The sequence below is a fragment of the Octopus sinensis genome, linkage group LG14 (genome assembly GCF_006345805.1).
Source record: "Octopus sinensis linkage group LG14, ASM634580v1, whole genome shotgun sequence".
NCBI lineage: Eukaryota > Metazoa > Mollusca > Cephalopoda > Octopoda > Octopodidae > Octopus > Octopus sinensis.
This window is the reverse complement of record NC_043010.1, coordinates 33,711,184-33,728,587: the sequence shown is the minus strand read 5'-3', so window position 1 is coordinate 33,728,587 and position 17,404 is coordinate 33,711,184. Positions and strand designations below refer to the sequence as shown.

General features: G+C 38.7%; 1 protein-coding gene across 17 annotated transcripts in view; it reads right to left on the bottom strand.

Annotated features, from left to right (window-relative positions):
* Positions 1-1,727: 1,727 nt before the first annotated feature.
* Positions 1,728-17,404, bottom strand: part of LOC115218961 (mothers against decapentaplegic homolog 4) — a 253,163-nt gene continuing 237,486 nt past the window's right edge. For all 17 annotated transcript variants that reach the window (XM_036508856.1, XM_036508850.1, XM_036508852.1 and 14 more), the window contains 5 exons: positions 14,651-14,689; positions 7,172-7,355; positions 5,331-5,499; positions 3,195-3,333; positions 1,728-2,406 (listed from right to left, as the gene is read on the bottom strand). In XM_036508856.1, coding sequence (XP_036364749.1) covers positions 2,177-2,406; positions 3,195-3,333; positions 5,331-5,499; positions 7,172-7,355; positions 14,651-14,689 — 761 coding nt within the window. In that variant the 3' untranslated portion in view covers positions 1,728-2,176. The remainder of the gene's footprint in view (positions 2,407-3,194; positions 3,334-5,330; positions 5,500-7,171; positions 7,356-14,650; positions 14,690-17,404) is intronic.

The window sequence follows — 17,404 nt, the reverse complement described above, 5'->3', positions numbered from 1 at the left end:
AGAATGAAGACAGGGAAAGTCCCTAACCCATCAAGAATCACTGCAGAGATGCTTAAAATATCTGGCGGTGTAGGCTATAGTCTACAAGAGAGAAGACTGTGCTGGTATGGTCACGTGTTACGTATGGATGAGGACAGCTGTGTGAAGAGGTATCACACCCTAAAAGTGGAAGGAACCTGTGGAAGAGGTTGATCTAGGAAGACTTGGGATGAGGTGGTGAAGCACGACCTTCAAATGGTGGGCCTCACAGAGGCAATGACAAGTGACTGAGACCTTTGGAGATATACTGTGCTTGAGAAGACCAGGCAAGCCAAGTGAGATCATAGCCATGGCCTATGTTAGTGTCACATAACCAGCCCATTTAAAAGTTGCCTTCAATCATCGGGCAATATGCTGTGCTTGAGAAGACCTGTTGAATCGAGTGAAATTATTGTCATGGCTGATGCTAGTACCGCCTGACTGGCACGTGAAAAGCACCATTTGAGCATGGTCGATGCCAGTGCCACTAGACTAGCTCCCATACCAGTGGCACATAAAAAGCACCATACAAGTGTGGTCAATGCCAGTGCCACCTGACTGACTCCCATGCTGGTGGCACATAAAAAGCACCCACTACACTCTCGGAGTGGTTGGTGTTATGAAGGGCATCTAGCTGTAGAAACCTTGCCAGATCAGTCTGGAACAAGTCCTCAGCCAAACCGTCCAACCCATGCCAGCATGGAAAGCAGACATTAAACAACAATGATGATGATGATATAAAAGTTATCTGAAGCGTACAGTATTATATATCTATTATGGCTGATCTTATCAATTGGTTTCACACTAGGGATTTAATGGAGTGTTAATAATCTGATTATGTAACCCTGCGCCCATCAGAGATAGCTGTTATGGAATGGAATATGGTGCCAGCTCTCTGTTGCTGGAGGTGAGAGCAGTCACCATATTTCATTTGTTCCATAATGGCTACCTTTGATGAGCGCAGGGTTACATAATCAGATTGTTACGTAACACTCCATTGAATACCTAACACGAAACTGATTGGTAAGATTGGCCATAATGGATATAACACTTCAGATTATATATATATATAATTATTATTTGAGGGAATAAAATCCAAACTTACAAGGAAAAATATTCAATTTAGAAATACTAAATCAAATTTCACACAATATAATATATATATAAAATATATATTTCTTTTATATATATATTTCTATTATGTTATTTTCTAGATGGTGTAATTTAATTGTTCATTTTGAATTGATAAAAGGTGTTTTTTTAAAAATTTTATATATATATATATATATAGGGAGAGAGAGAGAGAGAGAGAGAGAGAGAGAGAGAGAGAGAGAGAGACTAATAAATAAATGCACACACACATTTAGCTCTGAGAAATAAGTAAATAAAGAGAAATAGTTTGATAGAAAGATAGAGGTTTTGAGACAGATAAACATATAGATAGACAGATGCTACAAACCAGTCGATATAAAAATAGAAAGAGAGGAACATAGACAAATGCACATGTAGACAGACATTAAAAAAAACACAACACACACATACATATACACACAAACACACAGATAAACAGACATACAAATGTACAGAGGCAAATAAACGGATATATTGACATACTTACATGAACAACAAAAGACTCACACCCATGCACACTGGAAACAAAGAAACCGAGTCGTATAGACAAATAATGAGGAGACACCAGAAAGAGAGCGTTTCTTTTTTCTTTTACGTTTTCTTTTAATTTTATTTTAATTTTCGAATGTATTATTGTTGTTGATGCAGTAGTCGTAATTGTAATATCAGTTGCAGTTTATTGTACTAATAGTAGTAGTAGTAGTAGTTGTAGTAGTAGTCGTAGTAATAATAGTTGTTATTGTTGTTGGAACTGCCGTTGCAGTTATAGTAACAGTTGCTGTTGTTATTGTTTATTTGAAACCATATTCATGTGATTGTGTGTGTGTGTGTGTGTGTATATGTGTGTCTGTATGCGTGTGTGATATATATGATATATATATATATATATATGTGATATATATATGTGTTTGTATGTACGTATGTGTGTGTGTGGGTAACGAGGAAGAATTGGAGGGGTGGTGGTGGTGGCGGTGGTGGTGGGAAAGATGGAGTCAATGGAAGGATGTTCAATAAGTCGACCAACCAATCAATTCATCCATGGAATCAGTCGAGTTGGTCGAGGATCACTAAGTGGCATAGCTTGCAGGACTTGGTCAAGTAACTGTAGAGGTCGGTGGAGTTGCACTTCAATCCAGCAGGGCGTCTCTTTGATGCTAGCGCGTGGGTAGTCGGGGCCCCAGCCTTTCACAAAACTTAATCGCAGGATGCACAGGCGACGTAGATCATCGACCCCTATCCCAGCCACAGCAGACAAACCTGTAGAGAAAAGAAATAACATAAATAACAATTGTTTCTAATAATAATAATAATTCTTTCTACTATAGGCAAAAGGCCTGAAATTTAGGGGGTGGGGAGGACTAGTTGAATACATTGACCCACCAGTGTTTCACTGGCACTTAATTTATTGACCCCAAAAGGATGAAAAGCAAAGTCGACCTCATCAGAATCTATACTCAGAATGTAGTGACAGACGAAATACCACTAAGCATTTTGCCCAGCGTGATAACAATTCTGCCAGCTCATCGCCTTAATAATAATAATAATAATAATAATAATAATAATTATAATAATTATAATAATGATAACAGTAATTGTTTCAAATTTTGACACAAGGCCAGCAAATTTAACCCTTTTGATACCAACCTGGCTGAAACAGCCTTTAGCTCTGTCGTACAAATGTCTTATTTTCAAAAGTTTTGAATTAAAATCTCTCACCAAACCTTAGTCACAGTTTATGTTCCTAACACTAGCTAAATGATAATTAAGTTATTTTACTAAATTCTTTGTTATATTTCAAGTTAATTGAAAGAAACACAGAGCATCTCAACAGAAATATGGTATCAAAAGGGCTAAAGAACTATATTAAAAATACCTCACTTCCTAATGAATATCCTGTAAAGTAAAAAAAAAATCACACCTGAGATATTGTGTTGTCAATACAGTTCTCACACATTTGCTAATTATTGTCTTGTTGATTGGGGGTGGAGATTGTATAGGTCAGGTATAAACATGAAGGGTGGATTATGAAGCACCTTGATACTTACCTACAGCAGGAGCAATACCACCAACAGAAGCAGGTCCTGGCACATTACCTGCCACGGCTGCTGCTTGTGCAGCTGCTGCTGCCTGGGCAGTGGCTGCTTGCTGCTGCATCTGACAATGACACTGTCGTATATCAAATACCTTCAAAGAGAAAATAAGAGACTAATGTCACTCTGTGTGCATGTGTGTGTGTGCATGTGTGTATGTGTTTGTGTGTATGTGCGTGATTTTTGTGTATGTGTATAGGTACAAGGGTGGCTGTGTGGTTAAGAAGTTTCCTTCCCAATTGTAAGGTTTCAGGTTCAGTCCCACTGCATGGTACTGTGGACAAATGCCTTCTACTATAGCCCTGGGCTGATCAAAGCCTTGCAAGTGGATTTGGTAGACAGATACTGAAATAAGCTTGTTGTACATAAGGAGGGGCAACCAGCCATACAATTCAAGCTATAATAGACAACTGAAGTCTGGACAGCTCAAACTGTCCAACCCATGCCAGCATGGAATGCGGATGTTAAATGATGATGATGATTGTGATACGTGAAAAACAACATTCGAGTGGGGGTGTTGCCAGTGCCGCTGGACTGGTTCCTGTGCAGGTGACACGTAAAAACACCATTTGAGCATGGTCATTGCCAGTACTGCCTGACTGGCCCTCCATGTAAAAACACCATTTGAGCATGGCTGTTGCCATTACCGCCTGACTGGCCCTCATGCTGGTGGCATGTAAAAGCACCCACTACACTTTTGGACTGGTTGGCGTTAGGAAGGGTATCCAACTGTAGAAACTCTGCCAGATCAGATTGGAGCCTGGTGCAGCCATCTGGCTCACAAGTCCCCAGTCAAACCATCCAACCAATGCCAGCATGGAAAGCAGATGTTAAACGATGATGATGATGATGATGACATATATATATAAAATTATTAAAGTGGCCAGACATAATTTAAAACCAAAAGGCACAAATAAACAAATTGCCTTTTTGTTATATATACATACATACATATGTATGTATCGCTGATATCATAAGAATGTATACACTTTCAAGAGAATGTGAAATAATTCTTTTTTGGAATAGTGGCACTTGAAATACATAAAGCTATAAATTAGATTAGATTAGATTGCCTGAGTTCAATCCACTACAGGATAAAAGCCTCAACTTGTTCTCTCCAGTAGCGAATGACTTGGGATCCTACTCTGTCACATTGGATCGTCATGGCTTTGCTGAGGGATGCAGTTTTTTTCTTTTTTTTGTACTCATACCCAAGAGTAGTTAAGTCAATTACATCAACCTCAACGCTCAACTGGTACTTATCTTATTGACCTTGAAAGGATGAAAAACTGACCTCACCTGTGCTTCTACCATGAATAAAGCATTAAGCCCATTCTGCTGAATGGTTGGTGTGTGGAAGGGCATCCAGCTGAAAAAAATCCTGCCAAAACAGTCATAGAAGCCTGGTGCAGGTTTCTGCCTGGCTGGCTCTTGTGAAACCATTCCACCCATGCTAGCATATATGGTGGATGTCAAACAATGAGGAATGATGACCATAAAGACAGCATGAAATACTGCTAAGCATTTCTGCCCAGCATGCTAACAATTCTGTCTTCGGTTAGAAAAAGTGTGTGCATGTGCATGTTTGTGTCACCTTGTCTTGACATAGTGTGATAGTTGCAGATGAGTGTCCTTCATTCCCAATATTTTGCAAAAGCATGTCCAGCCCAGCGGAAATATTACTTTGCTTGGAAACAAGTGAGGGCTGGTGACAGCAAGGGCATATAGCTGTAGAAAACCTGCCTCAATAACTTCTGTTCAACACATGCAAGCATGGAAAATTAAACATTAAAACGATGATGATGATAATGATAAGGATGATGATGATAAAGATGATGATGATGATGATGATGATGATGATGATGATGATGGTGTATATGTATAAATATATTACTATGTGAGCCTTGCTGTGTATGTGCCATATTAATTTGTGTGTGTGCACATATATATATATATATATATATATATATATATATATATATATACACATTGCAGAAGATATGACATGCTATGCATTACATTCAACATATTATACTAGTAGAGATACCAACTGATACAATATAATGTCCCAAGAGCCAAGAGAATACTTACTTTGATATATGCTACAGGATATATCTTGTGGACAGCATCACCAGGAGCTCGACCAGCCTCCCTGTCGAGGTAATATGATTGCACAAACACACTATGATCACTTAGACATTTAATCCAGACGTCACCTTCACCCCGACAATCCAGCTGTACACCTTTGCCTATGTGTAACCTGTAAATGTAACATGTAGGGAACTGTTACCAGGAGGAAAGAGGATTGTGGACACAATAGGAACATTACAGAGAAGGCAGGAAATGTGGTGATGAATGGAAGATGTGTAAAGTTACATTCACAACAGGAGACAGCTGGCTGTTATATAGTTGCACTGTTGTTGGTCTGATTGAGGTCATCCTGATCACGCAGACGTTTAATCAAAGGTACATTAAAGCCATAAACATCCTATTTGGTACAATGTGTTTTTTTGTTTTTAAGAATGTAGGGTGTTATTTGAAGAGATTTGGCTTCTATTGCAAGTAGCCAATTCTTCCTTAATTCATATATTCCTCTATTGCACTATTGACTGTCATGATGTTATACCGTCAAATTTTATATATTACACTACTGACTGTTATAATGTCACACTGCTGACTGCTTTAGTATTACACTGTTGACTGTTATGGTGTTACACTATCCTTTGTTATGGTATCAAACTGTCAAATATTATGAGGGCGCAATGTTGCATGTTATGGTGTTACATTGTCCATTGTTATGGTATCAAGTTATCCAAATATAATGTTGAATGTTATGGTGTCACACTGTCCATTGTAATGGTATCAAGTTATCCAAATATAATGTTGAATGTTATGGTGTCACACTGTCCATTGTAATGGTATCAAACTGTCAAATATTATGATGTCACAATGTTGAATGTTATGGTGTCACACTGTCCATTGTTATGATGTCATACTGTCAAATATGATGTTGCAATGTTGAATGTCATGGTATTATACTGTTCATTGTTATGGTGTCATACTGTCAAATATTATGATGTCACAATGTTGAATGCTATGGTGTTACACTGTCCATTGTTATGGTATCAAACTGTCAAATATTATGATGTCACGCTGTTGACTGTTATGATGTTACATTGTCTAGTTGTTCGTTGACAACTAATTTTGCCAATTTTCCTTTAATAACAACGATATCAATATGTAGTACTGACTCAGAAATGTTTTGAGGATATATTTAATTGATTAAATTGTACTTTACTGATTCAATATGCATCAATACTGAAATAATAAAAGTTAAAAAAAAAATCCTGGCAGGATCTGAACACAAAAACTAATTGGGTAATAGTTCTGTAGGCCTCCAAAAGTAATTTCACAAGGCAGAGTTCCTCTTCCCCACCAGAAATTCCTAGAGCTTCTTCTTGGCTTCCTAGGCTCTCCCTTGATCTCCGTCCCCTCCACACACTCTCATAAGCCCTGACTATAGGACATTTGACTTGGCACACCATTGTTTTGGCCAATGACTAACAACTGACTTACAACTTTGGATAGCAACGACAAAGTTTCTAATTTTTATATCAAACCACAAATTTGTGGGAAAAGTGGGTTTGGTTCAAGCTGACTAACTTGCTCTCAATACATTACTGCTAGTGATTTTATCTATTTTGGATGGCTAGATACAACAAATAAATGCCATACAGAATTTTAGCCCACAAAATAAATCTCAAATAGACTGGGAAGAGATTTGAAAGCTTATATCAAATGGGTAGAGAGAGGTGGGGAGAAGACTGCTGCAAGGAGCAGGTATTAAAGGTAAGGAATAGTGATATACAGGATGCCTTATTTTAAACAAAGATGCTGAAGCAGGCAAGGTACTTCTTTTCTGTTTTACTTACCGAGCACGTTCAGAAGCTTCAGTCCGATGTACGTTGGACAGTTGACCAAGACAAAACCGGTCAATACTTGATGGGTCAGTGTAGCCATCTACTTTAACACTTGGACACCCTGAAGGAACTTTGAAGGTTTCACCGACTTGTTGGTCCAGTTCAAAGTAGGTAATGGTACACCAAAATTCTGGAGCTGTAGTTTGAAGGAGAAGAAAGAGAATACTTTATTACGATGAGAGAGAATATAGACTGTGAGGACTTTTGAGTTTACACTGTGTATGAAAGAGTACTGCAGAAAAGGGACGACATATTATTGTTGGTGTGTAGCAAACAGTCACTATATCAAAGCATTCCAACAATGACTATCTCACCAAATTTTCAGAAAACATATTCAGGATGCTTCAGTTTAGAATTTGTATGAAGGTGTACCACGGAAAAGAGGATAGCATATTATAGTTGGCGAAAGCAAACAGTAGTTTAGTCAAAGCATTCAAAAAATGACCATCTCACCTAGCTTTCAGAAAATGTACACAAAACTTTTGTTTACAACGGGGAAGTATAATATAGTGTTGTTTAGCAGACAAGACTCCTGGTAAAAGCATTCAGACACCTTATTATTTTTAAGATGTGAAATTAACAATATGTATTGAACTATAGTATAATACACTGTGTTGTGTGAAAAAATAGCAAAGTTATAAATTCAAAGTATTACATCCTTGACCATCCCACTTTATTTCAAACAATATGTTATACAGGCATGTCTGTTATGATCATGCCCCTACTCACTCTCCTAGCTGAGAAGTCTTTGTCTTGCAGGTGCCAGTGCCATGTAAAATGCACTTTTGATGGTGCCACATTGTATGCATTCGTGATGGTGCCACATTGTATGCACTTGTGATGGTGCCATATTGTATGCACTCATGATGGTTCCACATTGTATGCACACATGATGGTGCCACATAATATGCACTCTTGATAGTTCCACATTGTATGCACTCTTGATGGTTCCACACTGTTTGCACTTGTGATGGTGCCACATTGTATGCATTTGTGATGGTGCCATATAGTATGCACTCTTGATGGTGCCACATTGTATGCACTCGTGATGGTGTCACGCAAAGGTCCTGTGCTGGAGGCATGTAAAAAGCACTCAGCTACTCTGTAAAGTGGGTGGCATTAGGAAGGCAATCTGGTACATGAACAACTCTCTAGTTGGCCAGCTCCTGTCAAAGCATCCAACCCATGCTAGCATGGAAAACGGATGTTAAACAATGGTGATGATGAGGATGGCAATGATGATGACCTCACTTTATTTTTAAATACTAAGATGTAGTTCTGATTTCCTTTTTTATTTCTTTATTGCTTACAAGGGGCTAAACAAGGACAGAAAAACGGATTAAGTCGATTACATTAACCCCAGTGCATAACTGGTACTTAATTTATCGACCCTGAAACGATGAAAGGCAAAGCCGACCTTGGCGGAATTTGAACTCAGATTGAGTGACCCCATAGGGGCTCTCTTCCTGAGCAATAGCATGGTGTCTGGTGTGCCGTAGTATTTCATAGGTGTGATATATATATTGCAGTATGGTACAGACATAGAGTGTAGTTTAGTATGGTTAATATTTGCCGTGGTGCAGTAGTATAATCTGGTGTGGTATACAATATGTAAATGATGTATAGCACTGACTCTGTAGCTTGATGCAGTGCTCCTACTGCTGTTTAATGCTGGACCGGCTCTGACATAGTACACCTATGATCAGACACTATGGCATGCTGATGTTATTGTTGTTAACTCCAGTACAGCTTATCTTAGAGAAAGCAGATCTAATAAGAAATGCTGACGAGGAGGAAGGACAGGTGGTGGTGATGACCTTAGTTCTTGTTGTTGTTGCTTAGCCTCTTGTTAGCCACAATTGAGAAATCTCCAAATCAACTTCATCCTATCAATGACCATTTCACTTTGTTTTCATTTGTTTTTTATTTCTATTTTTCGAGTAGTCCTTCCTTTCTGAAGAATGCAATTTCAGGGAGATCTGACAGCTATTTTTTGCAGTTCATACAAACACACACAGGACTCTGACATTGTTTACTAATGGTTATACTGAAGGTAGTGACAATGGTGTCACATTTTGGCACAGAGCCAGCTGTTGTAGAGGGGAGAAGGAAGTTGATTGCTTTGACCTCAGTTCTCACTTGCTACTTATTTAATCAACCCCGAAAGGATGAAAGACAAAGTCAACCTCAGCAGAACTTGAACTCAGGCTGACGGCAGTGTTAATAATGATGATGATGTCAGTGGTGGTCTTGGTGGTGACTCAACAATTGGTTCATTAATCATTTTATTGACATTAGCCAGCTGTTGATGTATTCTAGTTTTATTTTGCAAACAATAAACAGACTGGATTAACAAACTCATCTTCCATTTCATGTCGGTAATGAGAGATTACTTGAATTTCAGGGTAAAAACTTGTTTTCCAAACTTTGTTACAGACAATATATATTTTTATAGTTGCTCCTATCCAACCTTACGTAATGAAGGGTAGTCATGTGTTTCCTCTCTAGCAAGAAACCTATTCCTGTACCCCTAACATGTTTTAACCTCTCAACACCTAGCATTAAAACCACCTCCCCTCCTACTACCCCTTCATTCTATCAAAGGGATTTCTTTTGCAAGTTACTTGGTGACATCACTAGTACTGGTGCCATGACCAATGCACCCAGGACACTCTGAAAACTAGTTAGCGTTAGGATTGGCATCCAGCCAAAGGAGCCATGCCAAAGCAGACATTGGAGCTTGGCACAGTCATCTGGCTCATCAGTCCTTTTTGAATTGCTCAAACCATGGCAGTATCGTAGGTAGACACACAATAATGATGATGATGATGATGATGATGAATGTCATGTCAGTAAGGCAGAGAATTGTGGAGGCACATGGTCTAGTGGACTCATGGTCTAGTGGACTCATGGTCGAGGGATTGCAGGTTCGAATCTCAAACCGGGCGATGTGTGTGTGTTTATGAGTGAAACACTAAGCTCCATGCGGCTCCGGCAGAAGGTAAGGGCGAACTTCTGTTCACTCTTTCGCCACAACTTTCTCTCACTCTTTCCTCCTGCATCTAGCAGCTCACCTGCAACGGACCAGCGTCCCATCCAGGTGGGGAACCTACATGACAATGAAACTGGGAAACTGGCTCTTATAAGCCAGGAATGGCTCAAGAGGAAACAAACAACAACAACAACAAAGCAGAGAATTGGCAGAGTCATGAGAGCATTGGATGAAGTGCCTTGCAATATTTACTCTTGAGTTCTAAGTTCAAATCCAGCCAAGATAAATTCTGCTGTTCATCCTTCCAGAGTCTCTATGCTGGATTGGCACAACTATTAGAGGCATCGATTAGGATGCTCTATGGTGTTTGCTGTGGCTACTTCGTGTTAAGCAGACTTAGTCCAGTGCCCAGTTTATCATCACCACCTGATCCTTGGGAGTTTTTGTGGGGTCCACTGCAGAAAGTATTTGGAGGAGATTTCCAGTTTGGGGATAGATTCCTCTTTCCCTCCTACTGATCTTGAAGGGCTTATAGTCATGATCAGTGCCTCTTCTTCCTGACTAAGCAACGTAACAACAACAACAGCAGCAGCAACAGCGGTGGCGGTGACGATGACAACAACAACCCTTTCTACTAAAGGCACGAGGTCTGAAATTCTGGGGGAGGAAACTAGTCAATTACATCAACAACAGTGTTTCAAAAGTACTTATTTTACTGACCCCGAAAGGATGAAAGGCCAAGTTGGAGCCCTCACTAAGTGCTGCATCTCATATCAGACACCTGCCTTGCCCATGTTGAGACCGACAGATGCTACAGACCTTTTGGCTGCTTCATCCTCATAGATATGTTCCACTACTTGTGCTGATAATTTTATTCGGTCCAGATTCTTTAGAATGCACTTCTGGAGTCAGAGCTGCCACGGAAAAAGAGGTCTCTGAACTAGTTGACCGTGACCCATCTAAGATCTCTCATGAGCAGCAGGAGCCCCAAGAATTTCCCAGGCAACCCCAGCACTTTCACCATCACCAACCACATAAACAAGAGCAGCAACAGGCCTACACAATACCTGTCATTGTCTACCAGTGTTCCGTCCATGAAGCATTTGGCCACCCTTACTAGCCAGCATGCAGCCAAAAGCAATAGCCAGAGTGACTCAAGTAGTTCAGGGCCAATGTTCAGATTGGAAAGTTTGTCAACACAACAGCCTTTAACCCTTTCGTCTAATATCTCTGGCCAGAGGTCTGGCCCTTTGAGCCAGTCTCTGGAGTTTGTCCTGCAAAGAAAACGAATACTTCGCAGAAATCTAATCATGCCAAAGATTAGCAGCACTTTGCGCCAGGCTCCTTCCTTGATCCATTGGTGGCATTTGAACTCAGAACATAAAGGTAGACAATATGCCAGTAAGTAGTTTGCCTGGCACGCTAATGATTCTGCCAGCTTGATGCCTTAGTAATAATAATAATATTTTCTAATTTTGGCACACGGCCAGTAATTTTGGGGATGGGAGAAAGCTAATGACATCGACCCCCCGCAAGGACGAAAGGCAAAGTTAATCTCAGCAGAATTTGAACTCAGAACATAAAGATGGATGAAATGCCATTACATATTTGCCTTGCATTCTAACGATTCTGCAAGCTCATTGCTTAATAATAATGATTTCAAATCTTGGCACAAGGCCAGCAATTTTGAGGGAGTGGGTAAGTTGATTGCTTTGACCTCAGTGCGTAACAGGTACTTATTTCATTAACCCAGAAAAGATGAAAGGCAAAGTCAACCTTGGCGGCATTTGGTCTCAGAACATGAAGTCGGAAGAAATGCCATCAAGCATTTTGTCTGGCACAGTAACAATTCTGCCAGCTTGCTGCCTAACAATAAGTGGCACATAGATATTTATATATCTATGAATGAAGCACTGGCTGTTGTGCTGTTATTACAACAATTTTTTTACTTCTAAACAGGTTCGCTCTTCACAACATTTACAGCTGGTTATCTCCTCCTGTGACTCTATTCTCTCTCATAACTGAAACCCCACATTAAACACCCACACTGCAGAACTGCATCTTTACAATAGATATCTTTCCACAAACTCTGATCCAAACAATGTCAAAGTGAGTTGTCATAGTATTGATCTTGCTCAATTGACACCTGTTTCATTCATTCAAAGAGGGTCTGGAAAATTTATGAAGCCTGCTTCTCTTTCATAGATTAAATTATATCTGTAGCAAGGTCCGAAACAAAATTGAGAAATCACCCAAGTTCAAATCATGGTTTAGAAACAGCTTTCTTATGTGATTGGCCGAGTTAGGGACCAATCAGCATCAAGACAACACATGATACATCTTTCTAGAAGCTGCTATAATGTTTCTTTAAAAGGCTTATAAAAAGACATGCTTTTAGCATCAACTTTACAGAATGTTGACGATGACTGGGTGAAATGCATCTCCACTCTTGCCAGGATTAGTGCACAGAGACCAGCTGATTCATTTTCACACATCTCACCACATGTTTCAGTTTGTGGCCACCCACAACTAAGCTAACCACACTCATTTTGCTGCTTTTCATGACTCTTTACTCAACCAAGAAGACAGCTACAGTTCACTGACATGAACCCAGTGTGTACATTTTCTCCTGTTTTGGCAGCTTAATTACAGAGCCATCTTAATCAACTATTTCTAATAGCTACAAGATTGTCCTTTCCAGTGTTTAACCCTTTTGATACCAACCCAGCTGAAACCACCTCTGGCTCTGTAGTACAAATGCTTTGTTTTCTTAAGTTCTGAATTAAAATCTTCCATGAAACCTTAGTCACAATTTATGTTCCTAATGATAACTAAGTTATTTTACTAAATTCTTTGTTATATTTAAAATTAATTGAAAGAAACACAGAGCATTTCAAAATAAACACAGTAACGAAAGGATTAAACTGTTGTTGCAATTCTTAATTCATGTATTGTATTGTATTGGCATCCTTTCTGTCTCGGGAGACAATGGAGTTACGCATGAAGTAGTCTAGTCCGGCTTTTATATTTCATGTCCTGATACATTTCCTGCTGTGGCTGTGTAGTCCTATCCTGGACAAACACTCCCTCTGGCAGGTACCGCAAATGTAACGAAGACTGTTCCTGGCTGGTTGTAGTGCCATAGTCTCTTGTTTACGTCTCTTCCTTTCTTTCCATTTCTCCTCTCTCTCTCTGTCACTCTTTTGTATTCCCTCTTTTACTGTACGTCGCCATTCTCCACGGTTGCCGGCAACTGCCTCCCAACCGCTAATATTGATGTTGCAGGCCTTCATATCCCTTTTGCAAACATCCTTGTAACGTAAGATCGGTCTACCCACAGACCTAGTACCCCTAGCAAGCTCTCCGTAGAGTATGTCCTTGGGGATTCTGCCATCTTTCATACGGCTAACATGCCCAAGCCATCTCATGACCAACATGAAAATTACTATGCTTTTTAACTTTTACCAGGCCAATGTTTCATTTCATTTTGTAATTAACTTTACATTTAGTGTGAGAGATACATAGTTTGGAAGATTGTACTGGCCTTTGTAATGTCTATATAATGACAGTAATTAGTGTATCTAATTCTTACTAAGCTTTTTTCATCGAAGAAATTTCACTTTGAGTCCAGCTTATATGTCGTTTCTATTGTTTAGGGAAATGTAGACAAATGTGTGTAACACATCTGTTCTGTGAGCTGAAGCATATATAGAAAGCTTATCTCTTTAGCATTTAAACTGGCCATATCAGGCTGTAAAGTTCACCTGTTTTATGTTCAAACCAACCAAATCTGTCCTCTAACATTTCAAACTTACCCTACAATATCATTCTAAGCAGTCACATCATTGAAATATAGAGGTTAAAAGATAATGTGTGATTAATTCAAAGCAAAGTGAATGAATAAGCATTACACTTGACAGAGTAATCTGAATACTAAAGGGCTTAGCAATGTTTGTGGTATGGTACAGGAAAACCTACTTTTTTCCGTCAAGGTCTTATAGGCTCCTTTTTTTAGACTAGTCTCTTTACTTATTGCACAGTGATCACTTATAAGATTCAAGCTTATAAAATAATAATGTTATTATTATTTACAGAATTGTAAAAATTGATGCTGCTTATCAAGAAACCATCTCTGTTATACACACACACACACACACATGTCCTTTATAGGACTGCCACCTTCTGGTGGCAAATAAACTTTACTATGTGTATGTGTGTATGTGCGTGTGAGGAGAGAGAGAGAGATAAAAGAAAGGAAGAAATAATCTCACATAAATAAAACATAAAGAGAGAGAGAGAGAGAGGACAGACACACTCACACCACATTACATACATGTTTAGGTAACTATACAATTATAATTAAAGCAATATTGAAAACGTGACCATGATGATGATGATGATGATGATGGTAGTGAAGAGGAAAAAAATATCAAACTTACGTGGTTGGTTTGTCAGGGGAGGTAACTGATTGCTATTCCCTGATTAAAAAAAAAACAAATATAAAGATACAAACATTAATGTTATTTTAGACATACATGGTGGAAATTGCTCATATATTTTCTCAGACATACGTTAATATCAGGAGGGGGGGGGGGACAATTCAGCTACGGAAAAATACTGAAGTATATAACAACGAGAAAAAACAAAACAAAAACAACTACATAGACAATTTTTAATGAACACCAGTGAAAGAGATAAAGAAAACGTGTGTTGAAGAGAGAAGGAGAGAGAGAGGTGGAAGGAAAAGGTAGATAGACAGATAGATAGATGGATGGCTAGATAATGAACTATATGTTCATTAAATAGCAGTAGTAGTATAGCTGCCAATAAATAACCAAAGGCGTGGTTGTGTGGTAAGAAGCTTGCTTCACAATCACATGGTTCTGGGTTCAGTCTCACTGCGTGGCATCTTGGGCAAGTGTCTTCTACTATAGCCTTGGACTGACAAAAACTATGTGAGTGGATTTGGTAGGCGGAACCTGAAAGAAGCCCATTAAATACATGTGTATATATATATATATATATATATATATATATATATATATATATATATATATATATGAATGTATATTCATGTGTATGTTTGCCCCCCAACCTCACTTGACAACTGATGTTGGTGAGCTTACGTCCCCGTAACTTAGCAATATGGCAAAAGAGACCGACTAAATAAGTACTAGGCATGCAAAAAAAATAAGTCCTGGGGTTGATTTCTGTAACCAAAAACCCTTTAAGGCAGTGCTCCAGCATGGCCACAGACAAATGACTGAAACAAGTAAAAGAATAAAGGAATATGTGTAACTTCATTGGCTTGAAATATTGTTTAGGAGTGGAGAATTATTGTAATCTGTAAATTCACTGAGGATTAAAAGGAAAATATAAACCACAAACACACACATGGTCACTGACGTGTAAAAAAATAGATACTTATCTACTTGTAGAGGATGGGATTTTAATGAATATTTCATTTTCAATGTAATAGTACAGCTAATTAATTAATCGCTATTTAAATCATCTTGTACAATAATCATTTAATTTTCAACTTCATATAGAATCACGTTAGATTTGTGAAATGGGTGGGTGAGCAGCCCTAAGCTAGACAGAGATAAACTGAAGTTTCCCCATATCTGTATTAACCCTCTCAGACCCGAGTGAGCCCCTGTGTCTAAATTTCAGAGACCCCTATATTAATAAATAAATATATATATATATATATATATATATATATAGGCACAAGCATGGCTGTGTGGCACTTTGGGCAAGTGTCATTTACTATAGTCTTGGCCCAACCAAAGCCTTGTGAGTGGATTTAGTAGATGGAAACTGAAAGAAGCCTGTTGTATGTATGTGTGTGTGTATATATATATATATATAATATATATATATATTATATATATATATATATATATATATTCATTTGTGTGTATCTGTGCTTGTCACTTCACCATCACTTGACAACTGATGCTAGTGTGTTTAAACCCCATGTCCCCGTAACTTGGTAGTTTGGCAAAAAAAAAAGTCGATAGAATAAGTACTAGGCTTACAAAAAATAAGTCCTGAAGTTGATGTCTTTGACTAAAACCCTTTAAGGCAGTGCTCCAGCATAGCTGCAGTCAAATGACTGAAACTAGTAAAAGAATAAAAGAATATATATTTACCGTTCTCTTTTTACATCTTTTATTCTCTTGTTTCAGTTATAATTTTAGTTGAATGATTTGATCCAAGTACTTACTCTATTGATATCTTTTGCTGAGCTGCTAAGTTACAGGGATGTAAACATGCCAACACTGGTTGCCAAGCAATGGTGGATGTGTGTATGTGAAATGCAGATGCAAAGATACACATTGCACACAAATACATGAAAAGAAAGATCTTCAACGAGTATCTCTTGCCAGTGATGATTTACAGCAGTGAAACATGTGCTCTTAACGCTACCATCATGAATGCCTTTATCGTAGCCCAATGGAAAATAGAATGAATTATGCTAGGCACCACCTAAAGGGAAAAATAAAACCACTGCCTGGATACAACAGCACTTGAGAGTCAATGACATCATAAGAACCATCAGGGTAAACAAATATAGATGGGTTGGCCATATCATGCAACTGAAGGACAACCACTGGACAATCAGGGTGATGGAATGGACTCCAAGACACTGGACAAGATCAAGAGGCTGACCAAAGACAAGATGGTAAGATGATATCACTTGCGACCTCGGGCCTACGTGGCCACAACTGGCCATTGACAGACGGTAGAGAGGGGTTCCTTCTTCAGGACTGATGAAGCCCTGGATATTGATATCAGTGTAATCTCTATATCTATAAACGGCAAAATGTCTGTGTATCAGTGAGTCCTTTATACAAATCTAGTTTTTCACATAAAAGGCTCGCATTTTCTATGGCCTTTCAAAACTGACTAAGGGTGGGCGTGAAGATCTTTTCATTTCCTCAGTCACCCCAGAAAGCCATTAAAAAAATTGATAAACCGACCCCTTATGCCCATAAGTTATTTTGAGGCCAAATTTGAGTTTTTTGCTTTCTTCTGCCTCCTTTTTTGTCCGACTAGTGGCATGTGCACAGTCCCACTAATTTTGCATGATTATGCCATTCCAGGTGTGAAAACCGAAGTCCAATGAATATTAATTACTCTCATAAAAACCTCCAACTAGCTCATATACAACAAAACTACCTGGGCTG